The following is a 27,894-nucleotide window of genomic DNA, read 5'->3' on the forward strand; positions in this document are numbered from 1 at the left end:
GAATCTATTTATTTATTTATTTTAAATCATTCCTGGCCCGTGATGCGCGTTCGGAGCCGAGAGAAGCACCCGCTCCCGGCGGGGCCTGGGGTGGCTCATGACGAAACTTTCTGCTCTTTTCCTTCTCGGCAGCAGCTGGGCTCTTGAATGCATTAAGCAGACTCCTGTGCTGCTGGAGTTTAAGGGGGAAAATCTCCATTTCAAAGCCAGGCTGTCAACTTTCCACACTTAACTGGGAACAAACCCCTCCCCCCATTCCCATTCAAAAAGCAGCTTCCAATTCAACTGGACTCTTAACCGCCCCCCAGCCCGGGAAAGGCCCTTGTATCGAGTCCCAAGGTGGGTCCAGGGCAAACGATGAAACTCGGTTCCAAGGAGCCGGCGAGCCCAGAACAAGGGTCGTTTACAGAACAGGGGGACGCACGGACTGAAGCTGCTTCCTTCTCAGCCCCTCGCTCTGTGGGTTTCCCACAGGGCCTAGCCGCCCCCCGGGAACAAGGGGGTGGAGAGCTGGTCGCTGTGGGGCCCGTGAATCCAGGCCCCCGTCCAGCCCAGCCCCAGGGAAGGCAGCAGGGGCTGGCGCAGTCACACTCAACGGCAGCAGCACAAGGCGACGTTTGGAAGCAAGAGCCCCTCCACGCCAAACCCCCGCACCCGGATCCTGCAGCCCGTGGGGGCCAGCCCGCACCTCCCCCAGCACGCAGCCCGGGACGGGCTGGCCATGGAGAGACAAAGGCTGTCGCAGCGGGGGGGGGGGGGGCTCTAGCTTCCCTGGGGAACCAAAATGCCTTCCTGCAGCAGCCTAACGGGGCCCAGCTGCTGGGGAGCTCAGCTGAGGAGCCAGGCTGCGTTCAGAGGGCACAAACCCAGGCGCCTTCAAAGAGCCAACGGGAAGGCTCCGCATCTGTCAGCTCCGGCCAGGCCCAGGGGTGCTGCCTTCCCCTCCCGTGGGGTGGGGGGCCAGCCCTGGGGGGGTCAGGCCTCCCTTTTAGCTGGCACTTGCCCCTTTCAAGGCTCAGGGCAGCGCTGAGAAGCAGCAGGAGGGTCGGGGGCACGGGCAGAAGACACCAGCCAGGTATTTCCAGAGCATGGCCCCCGGGGGGCAAGACCCCCCCAGCCCCCTGGGAACGCCCTGGCCAGGCTCGGGGCTTGGATGGACGCGTGCGGGCCCCAGAGCGCGAGTTGCTGCAGGTTCGTGCGGCCCCAGGAGCGACCCAGCCGCCCCGACGCAGCCGGCTGCATGTCGCCTGTGGCACGGCCCCGCTCAGACAGGACACTCGCTCGCAGCTCCCCACTGCCAGTGGGTTCCCCGTAGCCAGGCCAGGCTTTGGAACCAAGCGCACAGGCACTTACAGCATGTTCCCGGGCTCCCTTGGGGGGGGGGGTTACATAGGTTGAAAATCAAGTACTGGATGGTGCATTTTAACCCCTCACGCACCTTCTTTGGCCTCCCCGCCCTGCCCGCAAGGCAGCCAGCGGCTCCCTGGGCTCCCCCCTTGCAGGAACCCCAGTGACTCACAACTGCTTGATTTAAACGGTTCCAATCCTACCAGAGATTTAAGGGCGGGGGGGAGGGGTCAACGCCCCACAAGGGGAAGGTGGGGCAGTGGCTGCGGCAGGCAAGCAAGAGGCAAAGATCTTAATTCTTTACATAGTGGTTCAAATACTTGACCCACCTCTTCAGAGCCATTTTCTAAACCCGTGTTTCTCAATCTTTATAAAAGAATACTCCCTTTAAAAAAAAATAAAAAAATTATAAAGTACCCCCCCCCCCCCACCAGTACCTGCAGTTTTCAGACATTTTTTTCTACCATTGCAACACATTTGTTTAAATAACTTAATCCTAGCCAGGCAAGCAATGCAATTTTGGGATGTAAAACGTACAAAAATAATAAAGCTCTGTAAAACTTCACTGGATTTGTTTTTTCCTCCAAATTTCAGTTGTGTTGACATAGCCGCCCCTCCCCAACTTCTCTCAAGTACCCCTAAAGGTACTCTTACCACTGGTTGAGAAACACTCGCCTCAACCACCAAGGAGGGAAAATAACAATAATAAGAGAGATATTGGCCTCTCCGTTTGTCACTAGAAAAATGAGACCAGATTCCAGGGGTGCTTCCCCCCCCCCCCCTCCCCACACACACTATCTGTAGCAGAGACAAATTGCAAAACTCATGCAACTTTTGTACCCTACCCCAGCTCTCAGTGGGTTTAGCCCGGGGCTTCTAGACCTACAGATGCTTACAGGGAAGCGGATGGCATTTTCCCCTCAGTTTTGGGCTAGCCTTACAGACTCTGAAGTGCAGGGAACTGGTTGATTTTGATCAGACCAAATCTGAGCCCTTAGGATCTGAAGCTGATCAGTGAAATTAAGCAGAGTTTGAGTTCGGAGCTGGAGCCAATTATTTCTAGCATTCCTGAGGTGGGTTTTTTAAAAATAGTCCTCATCACTCAGTACAATCCATTAGAATTTCTTCTGACTGCCCCCTTTCCACTCCAAAACCCAGGGAAACTGTCCAACAATATAGCTGATGTGGTGGCAAAGAATCAATGCAAGCCGCTTCCCCTGAAATATTGTAAGAAGATAGAATATTAAAAGCCTTACAAATAGATAAATTTATATATTCTCCACTTAATTCAAACCGACAGCAGCGTTCATTGACGGGGCAGAGTCTGTACATTTAATTTTAGTGCATTTCTCTTTTTTAATACTGGAGTTAAGGAAAGTTAACAGTACGCAGTGGCAGAAGGTTGTCATTTTTTAAAAATCTAGTTGTCGATATTCTACTCCCTGGTTCACCATTTGTGCTGTAGGACACAAACTTTTTTTAAAAATTGCAAAAATCTAACGTTGGCAAACCCTGGACATTTTAAAAAAGTGTAAGCAGGAAGGGAAGCGATTGAGAATTCGGCACTGCCCAGGGCTCCAAGAGAGTCTTCACCTCTACTTCACAAAAACCTGCCAGACTTCCTAGTTTTTCAGATATAGGAGAATCAACAAACACTGGAAGTTACAAAAGCTTCAGCGGGGAGCCGAGTTCGGCTGGAACTGGAAAACCAAGGACTAGTCCTGCAGCGCCTTAAAGACTCACACCACATGGAGGTGGGCTCGGGAGCTTTGCAGGCGCAGTAACCCCTCCAGTGGGCTTTGGTTTTGCAAGCTCCGGCTTTCAAACCAGCTTGCTCCCTGTCTTCCCTGCAGGGAGTAAAAAGATCCTTCCCAACCCACTTTCTGCTGAACACCATGCCTACCAGGAGACAGCTTGGCTGCCCCTGCCAAGGGCTTATCCTTTGGATTGCAGCTCTCCAGTTAGGAATAAGCCCCCAGAAGTAGGGGGGCCCTTTTAAACTCTGGGCTTTGCTAGTGCCCCAGAGGGCTAGCTGAGGACGCGTGGTGTAGGGAGGCACGTCTGTGCCCAGCATTTCAGGCTAAGGACACGTCCAAGGCCAGAGAAGGCGCTTTAAGGCACAAGGGAGGTAGAGGGGCCGAGATACGCTGATTCGGGGGGTGTTTTCTTCGCCAGTCAATCCCAGCTGCCCTCCAGGGCAGTCTAGTCGGGCAGGAGAGCTTAGCAAAAGCCGCTGGAGACCCTCACAGCCAGGCCACCCCTCTCAGGGCTGCTGCTGGGGGAAGAGCGAGGCGCCCCCCTCAATAAGTCTCTTCATATAGAAAAGAAAGTTTCTCGATAAAACTTCCAAAAGAAGGAAAGGAGGGAGCGCTTTTTTTTTTTTTTTTTTTTTTTAAAGAATCCAAGTCTGCCTTGAACACAGACCAGCTCCAGGGCCTGCCAGCCAGACGGAAGCCATCACAGCTCTGGCTTTTCTGGAAGTCCAACCGAAAACGCTCCCCCACGGCCAACACAAACAGAAACTCCGTCTCTGTGGCTCCAGGGAGAGGGGAGCCATTTGCCAGGGCAGAGAAAGGGGAAAAACCCAACTCTGGTACCAGAGCCAGGGAGAGCCAGGCCTCCCCCGCAGGAGAGTGGGGGGGGGGGGATCTCTGCGTGGTTCCTTTTGTTTTTAAATAGAAATATATAATTCCATTTACAAAGGCTATTTACAGGTTTAATTACAAGACACCCTTCAAGGACGGCAACAGCCCTCCCCCTCCCCCGATGGAGGAAGAGAGCCGATTTGAAACGAGCTCTTGCCCCCGCCCCGCACCCGTCCCGCCTGGGCCCCTCACACCGTGGTCTCGCCGTGGCGGCTGTGGGCCAGGCGGCTGTAGAACTTGCGCCAGGAGTGCAGCGTCTTGCCGGACCAGATCCAGAAGCCGGAGGTGATGCCCACGATGAGGGTCATGAGGTACTTGATCATGTAGACGGTGAAGTCGGGGCTCATGCGGGGGGCGTAGTGCAGGGGGCAGGGGATGGCCAGGCTCTTGCAGTGCTGACTCAGCCAGCTGCGCTGCCAGTGCTCGCGGAAGGCCTGCTCGTAGAAGTAGCAGGCGATGACGATGGTGGCGGGCACGGTGTAGAGCACGCTGAAGACGCCGATGCGCACCATGAGCCGCTCCAGCTTCTCGGTCTTGGTGCCGCCGTGCTTCATGATGGTGCGGATGCGGAAGAGCGAGACGAAGCCGGCCAGCAGGAAGGAGGTGCCGATGAAGAGGTAGACGAAGAGCGGGGCCAGCACGAAGCCGCGCAGCGGGTCCAGGCTGTGCAGCCCCACGAAGCAGACCCCGCTCAGCACGTCCCCGTCCACCTGGCCCAGCGCCAGGATGGTGATGGTCTTGACGGCCGGCACGGCCCAGGCGGCCAGGTGGAAGTACTGCGAGTTGGCCTCGATGGCCTCGTGGCCCCACTTCATGCCGGCCGCCAGGAACCAGGTGAGCGAGAGGATGACCCACCAGATGGAGCTGGCCATGCTGAAGAAGTAGAGCATCATGAAGAGGATGGTGCAGCCCTCCTTCTTGGTGCCCTGCACCACGGTGCGGTAGCCGTCCTCGGCGAAGCGCTCGTTGCACACCACGCGCTCCTGCAGCACGAAGCCGGCGATGTAGGCCACCGACACCATGGTGTAGCAGCCCGAGAGGAAGATGATGGGCCGCTCCGGGTAGCGGAACCGCTGCATGTCCACCAGGTAGGTGGTGACGGTGAAGAAGGTGGAGGCGCAGCAGAGCACGGACCAGACCAGGATCCAGAGGCGGGCGAAGCGCACCTCCTCCTGGCTGAAGAACATGTGGCCGTCGCCGCGGGCCGGCTCGCAGGGCGCCGCGCAGTCCTTCTCGCCCAGGAACTGGTAGTTGAGGTAGCTGGGCACCTGCAGCGCCCGCGGGCAGTGGAAGGGGTGCTCGGGGCTGGCGTAGCGCGGGGCGCCCGGGGTGCCCTGCCCCGCCAGGGGGGCGGCGCTGGTCAGCAGCCCCGGGGAGCCGCCCTCCTCCGAGTGGTTCTGCCCCACGCAGATCTGCTCGGCGCCGTGGCGGGGGAAGTTCTCGCAGCGCAGGCGCTCGGGCCACTGGAAGCCGAACTTGTTCATGAGCGCCTCGCAGCCCTGGCGCGCCCGCTCGCAGATGGAGCGGCAGGGCGGGATGGCCTGCTCCAGCACCGTGCACACCGGCGCGTACATGGAGCACAGGAAGAACTTGAGCTCGGGCGAGCACTGCACCTTGACCAGCGGGTAGAACTGATGCACCTCCAGCCCCGCGTCCTCCTGGCTCGTGTGGCCCAGCAGGTTGGGCAGGATGGTCTGGTTGTAGGCGATGTCGGTGCACAGCGGGATGGAGATGGGCTGGCAGAAGCCGTGCTCCGGCACCGAGATGCCCTTCTCGCCCTGGCCCCGGCCCCGGCCCGGCGCGCTCAGCCACAGCAGCAGCAGCGGGGCCAGGCGGGGCAGGACGCGGGACGGGCGCATGGTGCGCGGAGGAGGCGCTGGAGTCCCGGGACAGCCGCCGGGCGCCCTGCCCCCAGCCAGACCGGCCCCGTCCCGCGGCTCCCTCCTTTGTGCGGCTCCGGCCCCAATTAGCCGCTTTCAAGGCGCGGCCCGGCCCCTCCGCCCCCGGGGAGCGCGGCCCGGCCCGGCCCCTGCCCAAAACTTCCGCGCGGCCAATGGGAGTCGAACCCGGGCCCGGCCCGCGGGCGGGATTGGCCAAGCGCCGCCTAAGGAGCGCGGGGAGCCGCCCACGGGCCGCCCCTCGCCCGGCCCCGACGCCCCGCCCGCGGGCCCCAGCGAGGGGCGCCCGGACACCGCCGCGGGCCGGGCGCGCTCGACACAGCCCCCCCCCCCCCGCGGACACACTCGACACAGCCCCCCCCGCGGACACCCACAACTCCCCCCCCGCAGACACACTCGACACAGCCCCCCCGCGGACACCCACAACTCCCCCCCCGCGGACACACTCGACACAGCCCCCCCCGCGGACACACTCGACACAGCCCCCCCCGCGGACACCCACAACTCCCCCCCCGCGGACACACTCGACACAGCCCCCCCGCGGACACCCACAACTCCCCCCCGCGGACACACTCGACACAGCCCCCCCCGCGGACACACTCGACACAGCCCCCCCCGCGGACACCCACAACTCCCCCCCCGCGGACACACTCGACACAGCCCCCCCGCGGACACCCACAACTCCCCCCCCGCGGACACACTCGACACAGCCCCCCCCGCGGACACACTCGACACAGCCCCCCCCGCGGACACCCACAACTCCCCCCCCGCGGACACACTCGACACAGCCCCCCCGCGGACACCCACAACTCCCCCCCGCGGACACACTCGACACAGCCCCCCCCGCGGACACACTCGACACAGCCCCCCCCGCGGACACCCACAACTCCCCCCCCGCGGACACACTCGACACAGCCCCCCCGCGGACACCCACAACTCCCCCCCGCGGACACACTCGACAGCCCCCCCCCGCGGGGACCCACAACTCCCCCCCCGCGGACACACTCGACAGAGCCCCCCCCGCGGGGACCCACAACTTCCCCCCCCGCGGACACACTCGACACAGCCCCCCCCGCGGACACACTCGACACAGCCCCCCCCCGCGGACACCCACAACTCGCCCCCCCCCGCGGACACACTCGACACAGCCCCCCCGCGGACACCCACAACTCCCCCCCCGCGGACACACTCGACAGAGCCCCCCCCCCGCGGGGACCCACAACTCCCCCCCCCCGCGGACACACTCGACACAGCCCCCCCCGCAGACACACTCGACAGAGCCCCCCCCGCGGACACCCACAACTCCCCCCCCGCGGACACACTCGACACAGCCCCCCCCCGCGGACACCCACAACTCCCCCCCCGCGGACACCCACAACTCCCCCCCCGCGGACACACTCGACAGAGCCCCCCCGCGGACACACTCAACACAGCCCCCCCCGCGGACACCCACAACTCCCCCCCTCGCGGACACACTCGACACAGCCCCCCCCGCGGACACCCACAACTCCCCCCCCCGCGGACACACTCGACAGAGCCCCCCCGCGGACACACTCGACACAGCCCCCCCGCGGACACCCATAACTCCCCCCTGCGGACACACTCGACAGAGCCCCCGCGGACACACTCGACACAGGCCCCCCCCCCCGCGGACACACACAACTCCCCCCTTCACGGACACACACAACTCCCCCCCCCGCGGACACACACAACTCCTCCTACCCCCCGCAGACACACAACTCCTCCCCCCCCCCCGCGGACACACACGACACCTTCCCCCGCGGACACACACAACTGCCTCCCCCCGTGGACACACAACTCCCTCCCCATGGACACACTCAACACAGCCCCCCCCCAACAGGCACACATACAACACCCCTCCCACAGACACCCGCAGTCAACACACCCCCGCAGACGCACATATACAACACCCCTCCCACAGACACCCGCACTCAATACATCCCCACGGACACACTCAACACAGCACACCCCCCCCACGGACACACACACAACACCCCTCCCACGGACACCCGCACTCAACACCCTCCGTGGACACACTCAACACAACCCCTCCCATGGGCAAACACACAACACCCCCCCATGGACAGACACACCACCCCCGGACACCCGCACTCAACACCTCCCCCCACGGACACACACACAACACCCCCCCTACGGACACACTCAACACAATCCCCCCACGGGCAAACACACAACATCCCCCCCACGGACACCCACACACAACACACACCCCCGCGGACACACTCGATACAGCCCTCCCACGGACACACACACAACCCCCCCATGGACACACACAACACAGCCTCCCACGGACACACACACAACACCCCTCCCACGGGCATCCGCACTCAACACATCCCCGCGGACACACACACAACACACCTCTCACGGACACCCACACTCAACACCCCCCCCCCCACGGACAAACACACACCACCACCACCCCCACAGACAAACACAGAGCACCACCCCACAGACACCTTTCTATGGACACTCACACATACACACACACTCAACCCCGCCCCCCATGGACACCCTGACAGACACACACACTCATCACACCCCCACCGACACCCGCACTCAACACCCCCCCACGGACACACACAACACACCACAACACACACATCCATGGACACACACACTTAACAGCTGCCCCCCACGGACACCCACACTGAACACACCCCCAGACTCACATGGACACTCCTACGGGGACATACACTCAACATACTCCCCCACAGACACACACATTCTCATGGACACCCACATGGACACCCAGACTCAACACACGCACTCGGAGACTCACACCGCCAGAGACACACTTGCACATACTCCTAGACACACACACACACACACCCCTACACCTTCCTGAGCGCCTGGACACACACCCAGCACCAGCGCCGGGCAGCTGGAGTTTGGGTGTTTTCCAGCCGGCCCAACTAGCTTCGCCCCCCGGCTGCAAACTCCCTGCCCGACACACTGGCCCCCAGGCTGCGTGAAAGCCCCACCCACCAGCCCCCCAAGCACCCAACCCCCAGTGTGTCCCGCTGCACCCGGCGCTGCGCGGGAATCGGGCTGCGGGCACGAGTCGGGTTGTCAGAAACCGCCTGCGCCTCCCACAGCCATAGGCCCCGATTCTGCAGGGCCTGGGCACGTGCTGCCCTGGGAGGTGCGGAAGGGATGTGAAGCGCAGGTCTTCGGAGAGCCGGGACCAGCGTGGTAGGGGGCAAAGACCAAGGATTGCGCCCTGGGCGGCCGAAGAGCGGAGGGAGGGAATTCCCGCCTGCAGAGCTCCCAGCCGCGTTGGCCCGCAGGCCGAGGCCTGTGAACCGGGTTTCTCCCCGCCGCCGCCCGAGGGGCGCTCTGTCTCCGGGACGCCTGGCTGCCCCCGGCGGATCCTCAGCTGGCAAAGCGGCCGCCCCTGGGCAGCTCGGGCCGGGGGCTCCTGCAGAGACGAATTGAATCCGGCGTGCGGGGCTGCGGCCAATCCAGGTCGGGCTCCGTGTGAACCAGCGGAGCAGGAGCTCGGCCGGGTCCCCGCATGGCTCCTGTTACCTCTGCCTGGAAACGCTTCTCACGTCCACGGCCCTGGGCCCCGGGCCCTGGCTTTCCAGGAGCTGCCTGGCCTGGCCTCACAGCGCTGGGGAGCCCCCTGGGCAAACAGGCGCCTCCCCCCCAGCTGCTTCCTTGCTCTGGGGCAGATGTCTCCTGACCTGGGCCAAGGCGTGCTGGGCAGCCCCCTCCCCGAGTTGCTGGGGGCTGTAGCCGAGCCGTGGCCCCTGCCGGCTGGCCCAGGATGGCCGGGGCTGCCAGGGAGTCACTGGGCACTTTAAAGTTTTACTCGCTTTGGTGGGAAGTGTCACCCCTCCCCCAGCAGAACCAGGCAGCTGTGCTGGAGGAGGGTGCCCGGGTGTCCAGCTGGTCCCCGTGACAGGTCCCTAGTGCCAGGGCATGTCCCCAGGTCACGGCTAGAGGCTGGACTGGTTTGCCGCGACCCCCCAAAGGGGCTGTGGGCCTGGAGCCGCCTCCCCCCGAAGCACCACTGCCGGGACCACTTCGGCTCCTTTCCTTCCAAACTGCCCCTTGTCGCCCCGGGGCAGGACGGGGCCTTTCACATCGCGCCCTGTTTCCTGCGCTTCCGCCACGCCGGGCCCTGGCCCCGGCTCCTGCCCTTCTCGGGGCTGCTCTGATCTGCAGGCTCCTCTGCCGCTCGCTCGCCAGCCCGGGACGTGGGGTCTCTGTGCCCGTGGCAGAGAGCCAGGGCCAGGCTTCAGAGCCTGCCACGGGGCCATCGGCTCCTTGGCACGACTGGCCCCAGGCAGGGCCTAGCTGGGAGCTGCGCTCTCCTAACTCAGGGCGGGCAGGCTGAGCTCCTTTGGAAATTTGGCCTTGTCTTTAGTGCCCAGGCTCACCGGGGGGCTGGTTCGGAGCTGGGCCTGCAGCCCGGTGGTCTGAGGCTCACGCTAGACTCACCAGCCCATCCTGCTTCCCTGTCTGCCAAGTCTGGGCAAGTGCCCCCTTGGAGCCAAGGGTCTCAGACCCACTTCTCAGTCCTTACGTAGCCTGTCAGCCCTGCTGTGATAGGCCCTGTGTCCCCCGGTGGGGGATCCTCTGGCTCTCAGAGTCCAGCCCTCAGCCACTTGAGCTAAAGGCGAATCTCTGTTAACCGTATAGAGTCTATGACACACAGCTCTGGTTGCAGCTAATAAAAGAGCCTGGAATTTCCTGGATTCCAGGGCTATATCTAGTCTGCTAGACCAGAGGTTTGCACATTTACCGTACTGGCCTGGGCTCCATCCTGTTCCCTTCCCATCCCGCCGGCTCCCCCCGCCCCCAGCGATCTGGCAAGACCAGGGTATTTATGGCCTCCAGGTGCAGAGCTGGACTAGCCCATGCAGGCTCCTATCAGCCATGCTGTGGGCTCCACACACGACCTCTCTGGGAGGTGTGAAAGTGCCCGTGTGGCGGGACAGCAGCTGGAGCCTGGGTCCCAGCCACTGCTTTGCCCTGCAGCTGCTCTGCCTACATGGCGGCAGCTCGTAGACTTTCCTTCCAGCCCCGTTAGCCCAGCCCCTTGGCACTGTGCCCGAGTGCAGCCGCAATCTGCCCCGTTCCGCGGGCTCAGGAGGCCTTGGCCATGCACGGGTCTCACCTGCGGGGTCCCGGGACCCAGAGGAACTGAGACCTTAACCCCAGAGATGTGCACAAACCTCTGCAGGCCGAGGGCATTAGTTGTGTAGGACATGCCCTGCTCTGCCGGGCGGCTGCACACGGGGCCCAGGAGCCGGCTGTGCCGTGCCGGTGAGGGGCGGGTGTTTCAGATGATGCTGGCTGCACACCAGGCCCAGGAGCCGGCTGTGCCGTGCCGGTGAGGGGCGGGTGTTTCAGATGATGCTGGCTGCACACCGGGCCCAGGAGCCGGCTGTGCCGTGCCGGTGAGGGGCAGGTGTTTCAGATGATGCCGGCTGCACACGGGGCCCAGGAGCCGGCCGTGCCGTGCCGGTGAGGGGTGGGTGTTTCAGATGATGCCGGCTGCACACGGGGCCCAGGAGCCGGCCGTGCCGTGCCGGTGAGGGGTGGGTGTTTCAGATGATGCCGGCTGCACACGGGGCCCAGGAGCCGGCCGTGCCGTGCCGGTGAGGGGCGGGTGTTTCAGATGATGCTGGCTGCACACCGGGCCCAGGAGCCGGCCGTGCCGTGCCGGTGAGGGGCGGGTGTTTCAGATGATGCTGGCTGCACACCGGGCACAGGAGCTGGCCGTGCCGTGCCGGTGAGGGGCGGGTGTTTCAGGTGATGCCGGCTGCACACCGGGCACAGGAGCTGGCCGTGCCGTGCCGGTGAGGGGCGGGTGTTTCAGGTGATGCCGGCTGCACACCGGGCACAAGAGCCGGCCGTGCCGTGCCGGTGAGGGGCGGGTGTTTCAGATGATGCTGGCTGCACACGGGGCTCAGGAGCTGGCCGTGCCGTGCCGGTGAGGGGCGGGTGTTTCAGGTGATGCTGGCTGCACACCGGGCACAGGAGCTGGCTGTGCCGTGCCGGTGAGGGGCGGGTGTTTCAGGTGATGCTGGCTGCACACCGGGCCCAGGAGCTGGCCGTGCCGTGCCAGTGAGGGGCGGGTATTTCAGATGATGCCGGCTGCACACCGGGCCCAGGAGCTGGCTGTGCCGTGCCGGTGAGGGGCGGGTGTTTCAGGTGATGCCAGCTGCACACCGGGCACAGGAGCCGGCCGTGCCGTGCCGGTGAGGGGCGGGTATTTCAGATGATGCCGGCTGCACACGGGGCCCAGGAGCTGGCCGTGCCGTGCCGGTGAGGGGCGGGTATTTCAGATGATGCTGGCTGCACACAGGGCCCAGGAGCTGGCCGTGCCGTGCCGGTGAGGGGCGGGTGTTTCAGATGATGCTGGCTGCACACCGGGCCCAGGAGCTGGCTGTGCCGTGCCGGTGAGGGGCGGGTGTTTCAGATGATGCTGGCTGCACACCGGGCCCAGGAGCTGGCCGTGCCGTGCCGGTGAGGGGCGGGTATTTCAGATGATGCTGGCTGCACACGGGGCCCAGGAGCTGGCCGTGCCGTGCCGGTGAGGGGCGGGTATTTCAGATGATGCTGGCTGCACACGGGGCCCAGGAGCTGGCCGTGCCGTGCCGGTGAGGGGCGGGTGTTTCAGATGATGCTGGCTGCACACCGGGCCCAGGAGCTGGCTGTGCCGTGCCGGTGAGGGGCGGGTGTTTCAGATGATGCCGGCTGCACACGGGGCCCAGGAGCTGGCTGTGCCGTGCCGGTGAGGGGCGGGTATTTCAGATGATGCTGGCTGCACACCGGGCCCAGGAGCTGGCCGTGCCGTGCCGGTGAGGGGCGGGTATTTCAGATTATGCCGGCTGCACACGGGGCCCAGGAGCTGGCCGTGCCGTGCCGGTGAGGGGCGGGTGTTTCAGGTGATGCCGGTGGATGTTGCGATGACCAGGGCTTGCCGGCTACGTCTACCCAGCGGCGTATTAACCTGGGCCGTGTCTACACAGCAGGCAGTTGTCGAGCTGGAGGGCTTCTTGCTCCGACTCCTGTAATCTCCATTGACGAGGCGGAAGGGGACGCGGGGGGGGGGGGGGCAGTGCCAAAAGCCGAATTGAGCCGTTTCGACTCAGGCCGCGCGGTTGGTGGAGCTCAGGCGGCGGCGCTGATTTCGGCCTTGGCCCGGCTGTGTAGACGCCCTAACGGTTCCAAAACGGGCCAGCTGCTTCCCTGGAGGATCCGTCCGTCAATGGCGGGAGCCAGGCTGGGCAGGGCTGGTGTCCCTGGCCTCTGTCAGGCTGCGAATGGGCAACGGGGGGGCTCGCTGGATGGCTCCCTGTGGGCAGACGGGACCCTTAGCTGGACGGAGCTCTGGGCTGACCCAGCCTGGCCGCTCTCCCCTTAGTGCCGGAGGGGAATTCCTTCCAGACGTGTGTGCTGTTCTGTGGCTTGCCCCAGGCTGCCTTGTGAGGGGCCTCTCGGAAAGGCCCCGCCCCCAGCCCCGGTTCAACTCCCCTCTTGGTCCCGGAGAGCCCCCCCATTCCCACAGGCCACGCTCGGGCCCCCGTCTAGCACAGGACAGCCCGGCCCAGGCGTCTCCGTGCAACTCGGGACGAGAGCCAGGCCTGCGCTGGGTGGGGGAGGCGGGTGCCATGGCACGGTGGGCCCAGCTGGGCTGGAGGGCCCCCGGCCTGCGGTGTGGTGAGCCCGGCGAGGCAGGACCAGGGCAGCTGTTCCTAGTCCAGGGCTCAGTGCTGGCAGGTTACTAGGAGCCCCCGGGCCAGGGCTCTGCTGCGCCAGGCGCTGCACAAACGCAGAGCATAGCCCGCCCTGCCCCAAAGGGCTTCCAGGCTACGTGCCACTGCTGGCCAGGAGGCTGGGGGGCGGGGCAGGCCAGGGCCGTGGCGGGGCACAGCAGTCACCAGAGGTTCAAGGCTGGCTCGGGGCAGCGCTGGACGTCAGGACAGGAGCTGGCGTCGGTGGCACGGGAAGACCTGAGCAGTGAGCTCAGCCCTGGCCAGGGTGCTAGTTGGATTTGCCCACGGGCTGCCTGCCACGCCGCCTCCTGCTCCCCGGCACAGCCTGTGGCAGGGGGTGGCCGAGGGGCTGCGCGGGACCCAGTTCTGCCAGTGGGGGTGATGGGCAGAGAAATGAGGGGCCCCGTGGTTTTCCCAACTGCCGGGCTGGTGGGGGAGGGGGGGCTGGAGCTCCCAGGGTGCAGCTGCCCCAGACAGGTGCATCCCTCGTGCCGTGCGGGGCTGCGTGGGCTCGGGGGGCTGCGTGGGCCCGGGGGCTACGTGGGCTCGAGGGGCTGCGTGGGCTCGGGGGGCTGCGTGGGCCCGGGGGCTACGTGGGCTCGGGGGGCTGCGTGGGCCCGGGGGCTACGTGGGCCCGGGGGCTGCGTGGGCTCGGGGGGCTGCGTGGGCTCGGGGGCTACGTGGGCCCGGGGGCTGCGTGGGCTCGGGGGGCTGCGTGGGCTCGGGGGGCTGCGTGGGCCCGGGGGCTACGTGGGCCCGGGGGCTGCGTGGGCTCGGGGGGCTGCGTGGGCCCGGGGGCTGCGTGGGCCCGGGGGGCTGCGTGAGCCCGGGGGCTGCGTGGGCTCGGGGGGCTGCGTGGGCCCGGGGGCTGCGTGGACCCGGGGGGCTACGTGGGCTCGGGGGGCTGCGTGGGCTCGGGGGGCTGCGTGGGCCCGGGGGGCTACGTGGGCTCGGGGGCTGCGTGGGCTCGGGGGGCTGCGTGGACCCGGGGGGCTACGTGGGCTCGGGGGCTGCGTGGGCTCGGGGGGCTGCGTGGGCCTGGGGGGCTGCGTGGGCCCGGGGGGCTGCGTGGGCTCGGGGGCTACGTGGGCCCGGGGGCTGCGTGGGCCCGGGGGCTGCGTGGGCCCGGGGGGCTGCGTGGGCTCGGGGGGCTGCGTGGGCCCGGGGGCTGCGTGGGCCCGGGGGCTGCGTGGGCTCGGGGGCTGCGTGGGCCCGGGGGGCTGCGTCGGCTCGGGGGGCTGCGTCGGCCCGGGGGGCTGCATGGGCCCGGGGGCTGCGTGGGCCCGGGGGGCTGCGTGGGCCCGGGGGCTGCGTGGGCCCGGGGGCTGCGTGGGCTCGGGGGGCTGCGTGGGCTCGGGGGCTACGTGGGCCCGGGGGGCTGTGTGGGCCCGGGGGGCTGTGTGGGCTCGGGGGCTGCGTGGGCCCGGGGGCTGCGTGGGCCCGGGGGCTGCGTGGGCTCGGGGGCTGCGTGGGCCCGGGGGGCTGCGTGGGCCCGGGGGGCTGCGTGGGCCCGGGGGCTGCGTGGGCCCGGGGGGCTGTGTGGGCTCGGGGGGCTGCGTGGGCCCGGGGGGCTGCGTGGGCTCGGGGGCTGCGTGGGCTCGGGGGGCTGCGTGGGCTCGGGGGGCTGCGTGGGCCCGGGGGCTGCGTGGGCCCGGGGGCTGCGTGGGCCCGGGGGCTGCGTGGGCCAGGGGGCTGCGTGGGCCCGGGGGCTGCGTGGGCTCGGGGGGCTGCGTGGGCTCGGGGGGCTGCGTGGGCCCGGGGGCTGCGTGGGCCAGGGGGCTGCGTGGGCCCGGGGGCTGCGTGGGCCAGGGGGCTGCGTGGGCTCGGGGGGCTGCGTGGGCTCGGGGGCTGCGTGGGCCCGGGGGGGCTGCGTGGGCTCGGGGGCTGCGTGGGCTCGGGGGGCTGCGTGGGCCCGGGGGCTGCGTGGGCCTGGGGGGCTGCGTGGGCCCGGGGGCTGCGTGGGCCCGGGGGGCTGTGTGGGCTCGGGGGCTGCGTGGGCCTGGGGGCTGCGTGGGCTCGGGGGCTGCGTGGGCCCGGGGGGGCTGCGTGGGCTCGGGGGCTGCGTGGGCCCGGGGGGCTGTGTGGGCCCGGGGGCTGCGTGGGCTCGGGGGCTGCGTGGGCCCGGGGGCTGCGTGGGCTCGGGGGGCTGCGTGGGCCCGGGGGCTGCGTGGGCCTGGGGGGCTGCGTGGGCTCGGGGGCTGCGTGGGGGGGCTGCGTGGGCCCGGGGGCTGCGTGGGCTCGGGGGGCTGCGTGGGCCTGGGGGCTGCGTGGGCCTGGGGGGCTGCGTGGGCTCGGGGGCTGCGTGGGGGGGCTGCGTGGGCCCGGGGGCTGCGTGGGCTCGGGGGGCTGCGTGGGCCTGGGGGCTGCGTGGGCCTGGGGGGCTGCGTGGGCTCGGGGGCTGCGTGGGGGGGCTGCGTGGGCCCGGGGGCTGCTTGCTGCTGCCTTGGGGCTGTTCCAAGGCCGGGTGCTCGCTGGTGCTTTGCCCCCCCTCTCCCCGCGCGGCTGCCTGTCCCTGCGGGGGGCCGGGGCCCGTCTGGCTCTTTCTCCCGCCTCGCTCCCTTTCCTGTAACTTAAGCTTTTGTTGGGAGCCGGAGCCGCCCGCCGGCCTGAGAGGGGCCCCGCTGCCTTTCCAGGGTAATTGAAACCAGGGTCCTGCTCCTCCGCGGGGGGAGGGGCGGGGGCTCCAGAAATCAAAGAGGCGGGAACCGGACTCGGCCCTTCGAGACTCTGATTTACGGCTGGAGCCGCGCGCCCGCCGGCCTGCTCCCATCCACGGCCCCTCACACCGGGGGGAGCGGGCAGGGGCTGCAGGCCGGGCGCTGCGCTGGCGCACCAGCCCCTCAAGCTCGCCACACCTGCGGGCGGGAAAGCCAGCGAGTGTGGCACGAGGGCCGGGGGGGCATTAACCCCCCGTGTTACTCGAGTGTGGCACGAGGGCCGGGGGGGCATTAACCCCCCGTGTTACTCGAGTGTGGCACGAGGGCCGGGGGGGCATTAACCCCCCGTGTTACTCGAGTGTGGCACGAGGGCCGGGGGGGCATTAACCCCCCGTGTTACTCGAGTGTGGCACGAGGGCCGGGGGGGGCATTAACCCCCCGTGTTACTCGAGTGTGGCACGAGGGCCGGGGGGGGGCATTAACCCCCCGTGTTACTCGAGTGTGGCACGAGGGCCGGGGGGGCATTAACCCCCCGTGTTACTCGAGTGTGGCACGAGGGCCGGGGGGGCATTAACCCCCCGTGTTACTCGAGTGTGGCACGAGGGCCAGGGGGGGCATTAACCCCCCGTGTTACTCGAGTGTGGCACGAGGGCCGGGGGGGCATTAACCCCCCGTGTTACTCGAGTGTGGCACGAGGGCCGGGGGGGCATTAACCCCCCGTGTTACTCGAGTGTGGCACGAGGGCCGGGGGGGAAGATCTCCTCTCCAGATTTCCTGGATTATGGTGCGAAGGGCATAGAGCCGGTGGATTAGGGACCTGCGGGCACGCGCGGGTCCGGGGCCTGCCTGCTGCGGGGGAGGGGCGGGCCCGTCGTTTTCTCCCGCGGCCTCGGGCCCCAGCGGCACCGCCCGCGTTTCCGCAGGAGCCTGGGACTCTGCTCCCATCCCCACTCCCGGGCAGAGGGGCCCCTTCCTGCTTTCAGGCCGGCCCGGGGCTGCGCCTGGCGTGTGCGGATCGGTCGGTGCCTGGGAGGCCAGCCCGGGCCCAGGCCGAGGTGCCAACGCCCGGGGCCGCGAAGCCCGTCAGCCAACGTGCAGCTCCCTCAGCACCTTCCGATCGGTGTTCAGCGTCTCCCGCTGCTCCCAGCTCTTCCAAGGGCCCTGGGCTGCCTTGCCCGAGTCTCAGCGCCAGGGGGCGACCTGCCTGCACCCCAGCTGTGCCTGCAGCGTCAGCCGGACACCAGACTCTGGACCCTGCTTTCCAGAAGGGCTGAGCACCTGGCCTCCGAAAACCAGGCCCCTCGGGCTGGGCACCAGTCGGCAGCCGTCCTGAAACACCAGCACCAGGGGGAGCTTGGAGTTTTCAAAGGAATCCAAAGGCGCCAGGGATCCAATCGCCCTTGTGTTTCTCTGGGCTCTGGACCATTAACTGCCGTGGAATCGCCAGCCTTAAGCGGCTGCACAGCAGAGCTTGCGAACAGGGGCGTGGGGACGCGAGGGGGGGGCTTTCTGCTTCCTTTCGACACATGACTAAGACCAGAAGTATTTTGTTGTTTTACATGAGAAACCTGAGCCCTGTTTTTCCTGGCAGACTCTGTGGACAACTGGAGAACTGGTGGGTTTAGACCCTCCTGGGTTCCCAGGAAGAGAAACCCGATAACTGGGCTGGGGGAGATTTTCTCGTTTGCTGTCTGAAATGTTCTCTGGCTTTGACACATCTGTAACTCAAACGCCTAGGAAACACTTGGAAGAAGAGTTCTCGGTGTGAAAACCCAAAGCGCCCTGTCACGGGCCGACTCCCCACCCTGGCGCCTCCAGCTGGCTGCTCTGGGAACTGGCTGGCTTGACTCGCCGGACGCCTCCCTCTCACGGGGGTCCCCCCGTTCTCGCTGCCCTGCTAGTCCAGACGCGTGTCATTCATGGACCTCGGCGTCCTCTTCAGGACATGGCTCCCCAGCAGTGCCCACGCCGTGTCTGACCTCCCCTTCCAGGGGTGGGTGTTTATCCGGCCTGCACTCCAAGGTCCTCCCCTCCCCAGGGCACCTCGTTCTCCTCCCAGGGATCACCCAGTTCCCCTGCCCCCACCTTGCCTCAGTGACCCACTGCCAGTCTCCATCGAGCCCCTGCCTCCGGGGCAAACTGCCGCCTGCAATGGCCAGGGGCTGACCCTGGGGAACGGGCTGGGCGGGTCTCGGGTGCTCGCTCAGCGCATGGGGCTCCCCACCCCTCGACCGCCCTGCGCGTGCTCCAGGAGGTGAAGGCCTGTCACAGGCTGCTCTTGATCTCCTGCAGCGAGCCCTGCGAGAGGGCACGTCCCTCTCCCCCAGCCCTCTCTCTCGGCCCCCTTGGCGAAGAGCACCGGCTGTGGGGCTCACTTTGGGCAGCCCCGCTGAGCCTGCGCCCCTGAGAGAAGGGCAGCAGCGTCAGGCGGCTCGGCGAGCAGTTTGGGGGAGGCTGCCCCTTTACTTGGATGCTTCAGATGTTCATGAGGCAAAACTCCAGCTCAGCAGGGACCAGGAGAGCCGGGATGGTTCCCCCGCAGCTGGAAGGGGAAGGATGCTCCGAGCCTTCTGCTGGCAGCTCCCACACGCTGGGATGACGGAGCAGCTGGCCACAGAGCTCCCCTGGCAAACCAGCCGGCAGTTAGGTGCTGACATGGGCACCAGGCCCTGGGCGTGCGGGCACCGGGCGGTGGAGCAGACGGCAGGCGCTGGAGCCTGGGGAATTCCCACTCGCGCCTGGGGGTGAGAGTCACGTGTTCGAAAGAGTTAGAGCCGTGTGACAGCGGGAGGGACTTTGTTATGGCCACAAGGAAGTGGCAGGGCTGCTGAAAGCTGGGACGGGAAGGGTAGTGGGTGGAGCCATTTGGTGATTGGCGAGACCTGCATGTCTGGGGGTGGGGTCACCTGTCATGGACGTCTGAGGGAAGGGGGTGAATGGACTGACGAGCTGTTGGAGGGACGGGGCTTCAAACGTAGACGCGCGGGAGAGCGTTAGAGGACTTCGGGGAGGCGTTTGACACGGTCTCGCATCATCTTCTCCATACACTAGGGAAATGCAACGTAGCTGGGGCTCCTGGAAGGGGGTGTGTAACCGGCTGGAGAACCGTTCCCAGAGAGTTGTTAACGGTTCACAATCCTGCTGGAAGGGCAGAACAAGGGGGTTTCGCAAGGGTCTGTTCTGGGACCGGCTCTGTTCAATATCTTCATCAACGATTTAGATATCGGCATAGAAAGTACGTTTATTAAGTTTGCAGATGCTCCCAGCTGGGAGGGGTTGCAACTGCTCTGTAGGGGTACGTCTACACTAGAGTTAGTTCAAACTAACTTTCATAGGCGCTACACTAGCGCTCCGCTAGTTCGAACTTAATTCGATCTAACGGAGCACTTAGTTCAAACTAGGAAAACCTCATTTTACGAGGATTAAGTCTAGTTCGAACTAGCTAGTTCGAATTAAGGGGTGTGTAGCCCCTTAATTCGAACTAGTGGGAGGCTAGCCCTCCCCAGCTTTCCCTGGTGGCCACTCTGGCCAACACCAGGGAAACTCTATTGCCCCCCTCCCGGCCCCGGATCCCTTAAAGGGGCACGGGCTGGCTACGGTGCCCGTGCCAGGTGCAAGCCTGCCAGCACCCAGCCAGCAGACCCTGCACCTGGCACGGCTCGAGCCAGCCACCCGCTGCCCCCCAGCCCTCCCCCTCTTCCTGGGACCAGGCTGGCGGATCCCAGGAGCTTGCCCGGGACCGCAAGAGGCGGGCACCCGCCTGGGCTAGTGAGGACATCGTGGACTTTGTCCACGATCTCTGCACTAGGCACAGGAAAGTGGCCGTCTAGGGCAGGAGAGCTGCCAACCTGGCCACCCAGGAGCAGGTGTGCATGAAAATCAAGGGGGTCCACGGAGACCCCCGACCCTGAGCCCTGAGCTTACAATGGCCGTCCTGGGTCAGACCAAAGGTCCATCTAGCCCAGTAGCCTGTCTGCCGACAGCGGCCAACCCTAGGGACCCTGGAGGGGATGGACCGAAGACAGTGACCAAGCAATTTGTCTCGTGCCATCCCTCTCCAGCCTTCCACAAACCGTGGGCAGGGACACCACTCCTACCCCCTGGCTAATACCACTCCATGGACCCAACCTCCATGACTTGATCTCACGTCCCTTTAAACTCTGTTCCAGTTGTAGCCTTCACAGCCTCCTGCAGCAAGGAGTTCCACAGGTTGACTCTTTGCTTTGTGAAGAACAACTTTCTGTTACTAGTTTGAAGCCTGCTACCCATTCCTTTCCTTTGGTGTCCTCTAGTCCTTCTTTATGGGAACTAATGAAGAACTTTTCTGTATGCACCCTCTCCACCCCACTCCTGCTTTTAGAGACCTCTATCCTGTCCCCCCTCCGTCTCCTCTTTTCTAAGCTGAAAAGTCCCAGTCTCTTTAGCCTCTCTTCATATGGGACCTGTTCCCAACCCCTGATCATTGTAGTTGCCCTCCCCTCTCCCAGCCTCTCTCTTCCCCTCTCCCACCTCCTTTTCCCAGTCTCCCCCAGTTTTGTTCAATAAAGACAGATTCCATTTTTGAACACAATTGTCCTTTATTTTGTACATCAAGAAAAGGGGCTAGGGAAGGGTAAGTGGAAGGAGGTGAGGGAGGAATGGGGTACGAGCCCCCGATGGGGAGGACTGGGCTGGCTCTGCAGGCTTCTGGGGGTGGGAGCTCTCCTGCAGCCCCCCAATTGCCCCCTCTCCCCAGATGGCAGCCTGCGGCAAGTGCAGCCGGGCTGATGGCCGAGTGCTGTGATGTGCCCAGAGTGGGCACTCCGGGCAATCCAAGCCAGGACTGCTTTGCAAGCAGGGCACCCCTGAGAACTGTCTGTCTGGGGTGGGGGTCGGGTCCCTTTAAGCGCAGCCCTCGGCTAGCCTGAGACAGCATCTCCACGCTCTAAGTCCTCCTCTGATGCCCTGCCGGCACTGCTTCCGGCCATCCTTAAGCCCGGTTCAGGGTCCACTTAATGTGAACATGCTAGTTCGAATTAGCAAAACACTAATTCAAACTAGTTTTTAGTTCTAGACGCGTTAGTTCGAATTAGCTTAGTTTGAATTAAGTAATTAATTAACTAAGTTAGTTCGACTTAGCGCTGTAGTGTAGACGTACCCTAGGACAGGGTCAGAATTCAAAATGATCCGGACAAACTGGAGAAACGGTCTGAGGTAAATGGGATGAAGTTTAATAAGGACAAATGCAAAGTGCTCCACTTGGGAAGGAACAATCCATCTCACACACACAGCCTGGGAAGCGACTGTCTAGGAAGGACGACTAGAGAAAGGGATCTAGGGGTTATAGTGGACCACAAGCTGAATATGAGTCAGCAGTGTGATGCTGTTGCAAAAAAAAGCAAACGTGATTCTGGGATACATTAACAGGCGTGTTGTGAGCAAGACACGAGGAGTCGTTCTTCCGCTCTACTCTGCGCTGATCAGGCCTCAGTTGGAGTGTTGTGTCCAGTTCTGGGCACCGCATTTGAAGACAGAGGTGGAGAAATTGGAGAGGATCCAGAGAAGAGCAACAAGAATGATGACAGGTCTCGCGAACAGACCTAAAGAAAGGGAGAAAAAATGTTCTTCTTGGCCTCTGACGACAGAACAAGCAGCAATGGGCTTAAACTGCAGCCAGGGAGGTTGAGGTTGGACATTAGGAAAAAGTTCCTGCCTGTCAGGGGGGTGAAACACTGGGATAAACTGCCCAGGGGGGTTGTGGACTCCCCATCTGTGGAGATATTGGACAGCAGGTTGGACAAACATCTATCAGGGATAGTCTGGGCAGTGCTGGTCCGGCCGTGAGGGCAGGGACTGGACTCGATGACTCTCGAGGCCCCTTCAAGTTCTAGTCTTCTAGGATTCTATGAATCTGGCCTCAAGTCTGGGCGGTAAGCCCTGGGGGCGGGGCCTGGTTTGGGGTCTGAGCCCTGGGGACTGAGCCCTGGGGACGGGGCCTGGTTTGGGGTCTGAGCCCTGGGGACTGAGCCCTGGGGACGGGGCCTGGTTTGGGGTCTGAGCCCTGGGGACTGAGCCCTGGGGACGGGGCCTGGTTTGGGGTCTGAGCCCTGGGGACGGGGGCTGGTTTGGGGTCTGAGCCCTGGGGACGGGGCCTGGTTTGGGGTCTGAGCCCTGGGGACTGAGCCCTGGGGACGGGGCCTGGTTTGGGGTCTGAGCCCTGGGGACGGGGCCTGGTTTGGGGTCTGAGCCCTGGGGACGGGGCCTGGTTTGGGGTCTGAGCCCTGGGGACTGAGCCCTGGGGACGGGGCCTGGTTTGGGGTCTGAGCCCTGGGGACGGGGCCTGGTTTGGGGGACTGAGCCCTGGGAACGGGGCCTGGTTTGGGGGACTGAGCCCTGGGAACGGGGGCTGGTTTGGGGACTGAGCCCGGGGGACGGGGCCTGGTTTGGGGACTGAGCCCTGGGAACGGAGCCTGGTTTGGGGGACTGAGCCCTGGGAACGGGGCCTGGTTTGGGGGACTGAGCCCTGGGAATGGGGGCTGGTTTGGGGACTGAGCCCTGGGAACGGGGGCTGGTTTGGGGACTGAGCCCTGGGAACGGGGTTTGGGGGACTGAGCCCTGGGGACGGGGGCCCGGTTTGGGGTCTGAGCCCTGGGAACGGGGGCCCGGTTTGGGGGACTGAGCCCTGGGAACGGGGGCTGGTTTGGGGACTGAGCCCTGGGAACGGGGGCTGGTTTGGGGTTTGAGCCCTGGGGACGGGGGCTGGTTTGAGGACTGAGCCCTGGGAACGGGGGCTGGTTTGGGGACTGAGCCCTGGGGACGGGGCCTGGTTTGGGGTCTGAGCCCTGGGAACGGGGGCTGGTTTGGGGACTGAGCCCTGGGAACGGGGTTTGGGGGACTGAGCCCTGGGGACGGGGGCCCGGTTTGGGGGACTGAGCCCTGGGAACGGGGGCTGGTTTGGGGACTGAGCCCTGGGAACGGGGGCTGGTTTGGGGTTTGAGCCCTAGGGACGGGGGCTGGTTTGAGGACTGAGCCCTGGGAACAGGGGCTGGTTTGGGGACTGAGCCCTGGGAACGGGGGCTGGTTTGGGGTCTGAGCCCTGGGAACAGGGCCTGGTTTGGGGACTGAGCCCTGGGAACGGGGCCTGGTTTGGGAACTGAGCCCTGGGAACGGGGCCTGGTTTGGGGGACTGAGCCCTGGGGCGGGGGCTGGTTTGGGGGACTGAGCCCTGGAGACGGGGGCTGGTTTGGGGACTGAGCCCTGGGAATGGGGGCTGGTTCGGGGGACTGAGCCCTGGGAACGGGGCCCGGTTTGGGGGACTGGGCCCTGGGAACGGGGCCTGGTTTGGGGGACTGAGCTCTGGGGTGGGGGCTGGTTTGGGGGACTGAGCCCTGGAGACGGGGGCTGGTTTGGGGACTGAGCCCTGGGAATGGAGGCTGGTTCGGGGGACTGAGCCCTGGGGACGGGGCCTGGTTTGGGAACTGAGCCCTGGGAACGGGGCCTGGTTTGGGGGACTGAGCCCTGGGGCGGGGGCTGGTTTGGGGGACTGAGCCCTGGAGACGGGGGCTGGTTTGGGGACTGAGCCCTGGGAATGGGGGCTGGTTCGGGGGACTGAGCCCTGGGAACGGGGCCCGGTTTGGGGGACTGGGCCCTGGGAACGGGGCCTGGTTTGGGGGACTGAGCTCTGGGGTGGGGGCTGGTTTGGGGGACTGAGCCCTGGAGACGGGGGCTGGTTTGGGGACTGAGCCCTGGGAATGGAGGCTGGTTCGGGGGACTGAGCCCTGGGGACGGGGCCTGGTTTGGGGACTGAACCCTGGGAACGGGGCCTGGTTTGGGGGACTGGGCCCTGGGGACGGGGCCTGGTTTGGGGACTGAGCCCTGGGAACGGGGCCTGGTTTGGGGGACTGAGCCCTGGGAACGGGGCCTGGTTTGGGGGACTGAGCCCTGGGAACGGGGCCCGGTTTGGGGGACTGAGCCCTGGGAACGGGGCCTGGTTTGGGGACTGAGCCCTGGGGACGGGGGCTGGTTCGGGGGACTGAGCCCTGGGGACGGGGGCCCGGTTTGGGGGACTGAGCCCTGGGAATGGGGCCCGGTTTGGGGGACTGGGGACGGGGGCCCTTGGGCATTGAAGGCAGGGAGCCTGTAGCCCCCACCCGAGTCAGGGACCCACTTTGGCTGTTCTGCTCTGGATCCCCTCCCCCCCCGAGTCTTGGGACCATTTGGCCCCGGGGATCGGGGCGTGGGCCACGTCTCCTAACCACAGCGCCACAGCTGGGTCGGTGGCGAGACGAGGGTCCATGTGATTGGTCAGTGAAAGTCGCGGGCTGTGCCCTGCCCCAGTTGCTGCCCTGGCTCAGCACAACAGCTGAAGGGCCTCACATGACCGGGGCGGGGGGCGGACAGAAAGCGAACGCCAAGCTGTGGGCAGCAGCTGCCCTTGTCCGGCTGGGCCCTGGAATTCTCCCCCGCTGCCAGCCGGGAGCTCCGGGGAGCGGACACGTCTGCTTTGGGGGAGGGGGGCTCAGCCTGGGATGACGGGAAATGGGGGGAGGGGACTGGAGAGCCTAATTAAAGGAGTTAGTCAGCTCTGCATCCTCCCTGCCGAGATCACATTTGCTCAGCTGAGCCATAAAGAGCCAAAACCTTCAATAAGCACCTGCAGCATGTGACTCTGCTTTGTGCCCTGGGCTCAGGCTGTCACAGCCACTCAAACTGCAACAGCCCTGGGACGTGTGCGCCTGGGCCTGGGGGGGATGCGGGGCAGCTACTGCAGGGTAGAACCATTCTAGGGCAGATGCATGCGGGGCTGGTGCTGATGGAGTGGAACCGCCTTGGGGCACGTGTACATGAGGCTGGTGTGGGTCAGATGCTGGTTAAGAACCTAAGAAAGGCCAGACGGGGTCAGACCAACGGTCCTTGCAGCCCAGTGTCCTGTCTGCCCACAGTGGCCAGCGCCAGAGGGAGGGGACACAACAGCTAATCCTCATGTGATTCCCTCCCCCCGCCACCCACCTCTGGAGAAACAGAGGCCAGGGACACCAGTCCTACCCATCATGGCTAATAGCCATTGATGGACCCAACCTCCATGAATTTATCTAGCTCCCCTTTGAACCCCATCAAAGTCCTAGCCCTCACCACATCCTCTGGCGAGGAGTTCCACAGGTTGACTGTGCGCTGAGTAAAGAAAAACTTCCTTTGGTTTCTTTTAAACCTGCTGCCTGTTCATTTCATTTGGTGACCCCTAGTTCTTATATTGTGGGAAAAAGTAAATCGCTTTTCCTTATTCACTTTTCCCCACCCGTTATGATTTTATAGACCTCTATTCTAGCCCCCCTCAGTCTCCTCTTTTCTAAGCTGAAAAGTCCCCGTCATTGTAATCTCTCTTCATATGGAACCCGTTCCAAACCCCTCAGCATTTTTGTTGCCCTTCTCTGAACCTTTTCCAATGCAAAGAGATCTTCTTTGAGATGAGGTGACCACATCTGTACGCCGTATTCAAGATGTGGGTGTACCATGGTTTTATAGAGAGGCCTTAAGATATTTTCTGTCTTATTCTCTGTCCCTTTGTAAATTATTCCTAACACCCTATTGCTTTTTTGACTGCCGCTGCACACTGTGTGGATGTTTGCAGAGAACTATCCCCAATGACTCCGAGATCTCTCTCTTGAGTAGCTGTAGCTAAATTAGTCCCCATCATACTGTACGTCTAGTTGGGGTTATTTTCCCCGATGTGCATTACTTTACACTTATCCACATTACACTTCATTTGCCATTTTGTTGCCCAATCACTTCGTTTGGTGAGACCTTTTTGAAGCTCTTCCCAGTCTGCTTCAGTCTTGAGCAGTTTGGTCTTATCTGCAAATTTTGCCACCTCCCTGTTTACCCCTTTCTCTGGATCATTTATAAACAGGTTGAATAGGATGGGTCCCAGGACAGATCCCTGGGGGACCCCACTAGTTACCTCTCTCCACTCTGAAAACTGACCATTTATTCCTGCCCTTTGTTTCCTGTCTTTTAACCAGTTACCGATGCATGAAAGGACCTTCCCTCTTATCCCTCCACAACTTGCTTTACTTGAGAGCCTTTGGTGAGGGACCTTGTGTGGCGGCGGCGGGTACCTCCCGGCCCTGTGCCCCGTCTGCAGCAAGATGAGTCTCCGCCAGCCAGTCGAACAGGGGAGTTTATTGCTGCTCCAGGACACAGCCCAGCCCAGACATAGGAGTCAGGCCAGGCAGCCTCAGACCCCTTGGGGGAGGGTCCACTGGCCCCTCAACACCCAGCACTCGGCTCAGTCTGTCCTTGTCATGGTTTTCCAGTAAAGACTGCCCTTCTCCCAGGCACCCCCCCCCTCCGTTCAGAACCCTTCCCTCCTCAGGTGAGAACCGGCTGGGCCATGGACTAGTGACCTGAGTGTCCTCAGGGCGCCCCCCCGCTGGGCAGTGCTACTGATGCAGGCCAGTAGGGGTCGCCCCCAGCCCATACAGCAGCCAGTGACTGCCCAGCCAGAGCGGGCCAGGGCCACTAGAGTAAACAGCCCCCCCCCCGTCCCACCCTGTCAAAGGCTTCCTGGAAATCGACGTTGACTCTGTCCACTGGACCCCCCCCCATGTCTGTTGGCTCCTCAGAGAACTCTGGCAGAGTTTCTTTCCTGGTGTTCAGGGAGCTCTGGGAGGGCAGGGAGGAGGGTGGGGCATGCTTGGGGAAGGAGGCGGGGCTTGGGAGAAGCTGGTGGAAAGGGGAGGAGCTAAGGCAGGAAGAGGCAGGGAAGGGGTGGGGCTTGAGAAAGGGGGGCTGGGGTGGAATGGGGGTTGAGCATGCCCTGACTGGTTGGCAGCTGGTGTCTAGTTGCCCCAGGCAGGGAATCTGACAGACTTGGGCAAGGTGTGTGTGGGGGGGCGTCTCTGTGGCCATGGAAGGGGCGGGGTTCTCAGCTGGAAGCAGCCAGCCTCAGCACCGCCCGGACTGCACTGTGCCGCTCCCCTCCCCTCCCCCTCCAGGCCTCAGAGCCGCCTGGAGCACCTCGTGGGGCTCCAGCGGCAATTTAAAGGGCCCAGGGCTCCAGCTGTCTCAGCTGCTGCAGGAGGGGCAGTCTTGGCTGGGAGCCCAGGCCCGTTTCAATTGCCCCTTAACCCCCCAGCCTCAGAGGTCAGTCCTGGGCCCGGTTTTGTTCAACATCTTTAGAATGACCTGGAGGAGGGGCTGGGCTGCACCCTCAGCACGTCACAGATGGCACCAGGTTAGGGGAGAGGTAGACACGCTGCAGGGCAGGGACACGGCCCGGAAAGACCTAGAGAAATTGGAGGGCTGGGCCAAAGGCAATCCCATGAGGTTCAGCAAGGACAAGCGCGGAGTCCTGCCCTTGGGCGGAAGAATCCCGCACGCTGCTACTGCTGGGCTTCAAAGAAGCACCCGGGATCTTTCAGGGGGATAAGGCAACACGCCGCCTTTATTGACAATAGAACAAAGTAGCATTTACACGCACACGCGCACACGCGCACACACACGCACACGTACACGCGCACACGCGCATACGCACATGCACATACGCACACGCGCATACGCACACACACACGTACACGCGCACACGTACACG

At 64.3% G+C, this 27,894-nt stretch overlaps 1 protein-coding gene across 1 annotated transcript; it reads right to left on the minus strand.

The window, feature by feature from the left end:
* Positions 1-2,678: 2,678 nt before the first annotated feature.
* Positions 2,679-5,973, minus strand: FZD2 (frizzled class receptor 2). The gene has a single exon (XM_075911223.1). It carries the CDS (start codon positions 5,849-5,851, stop codon positions 4,181-4,183), a length of 1,671 nt encoding a protein of 556 aa, XP_075767338.1. The 5' UTR covers positions 5,852-5,973; the 3' UTR covers positions 2,679-4,180.
* Between the last annotated feature and the right edge of the window lie 21,921 nt (positions 5,974-27,894).

Source organism: Pelodiscus sinensis, chromosome 29 (genome assembly GCF_049634645.1).
Source record: "Pelodiscus sinensis isolate JC-2024 chromosome 29, ASM4963464v1, whole genome shotgun sequence".
NCBI classification, from domain to species: Eukaryota; Metazoa; Chordata; order Testudines; family Trionychidae; genus Pelodiscus; species Pelodiscus sinensis.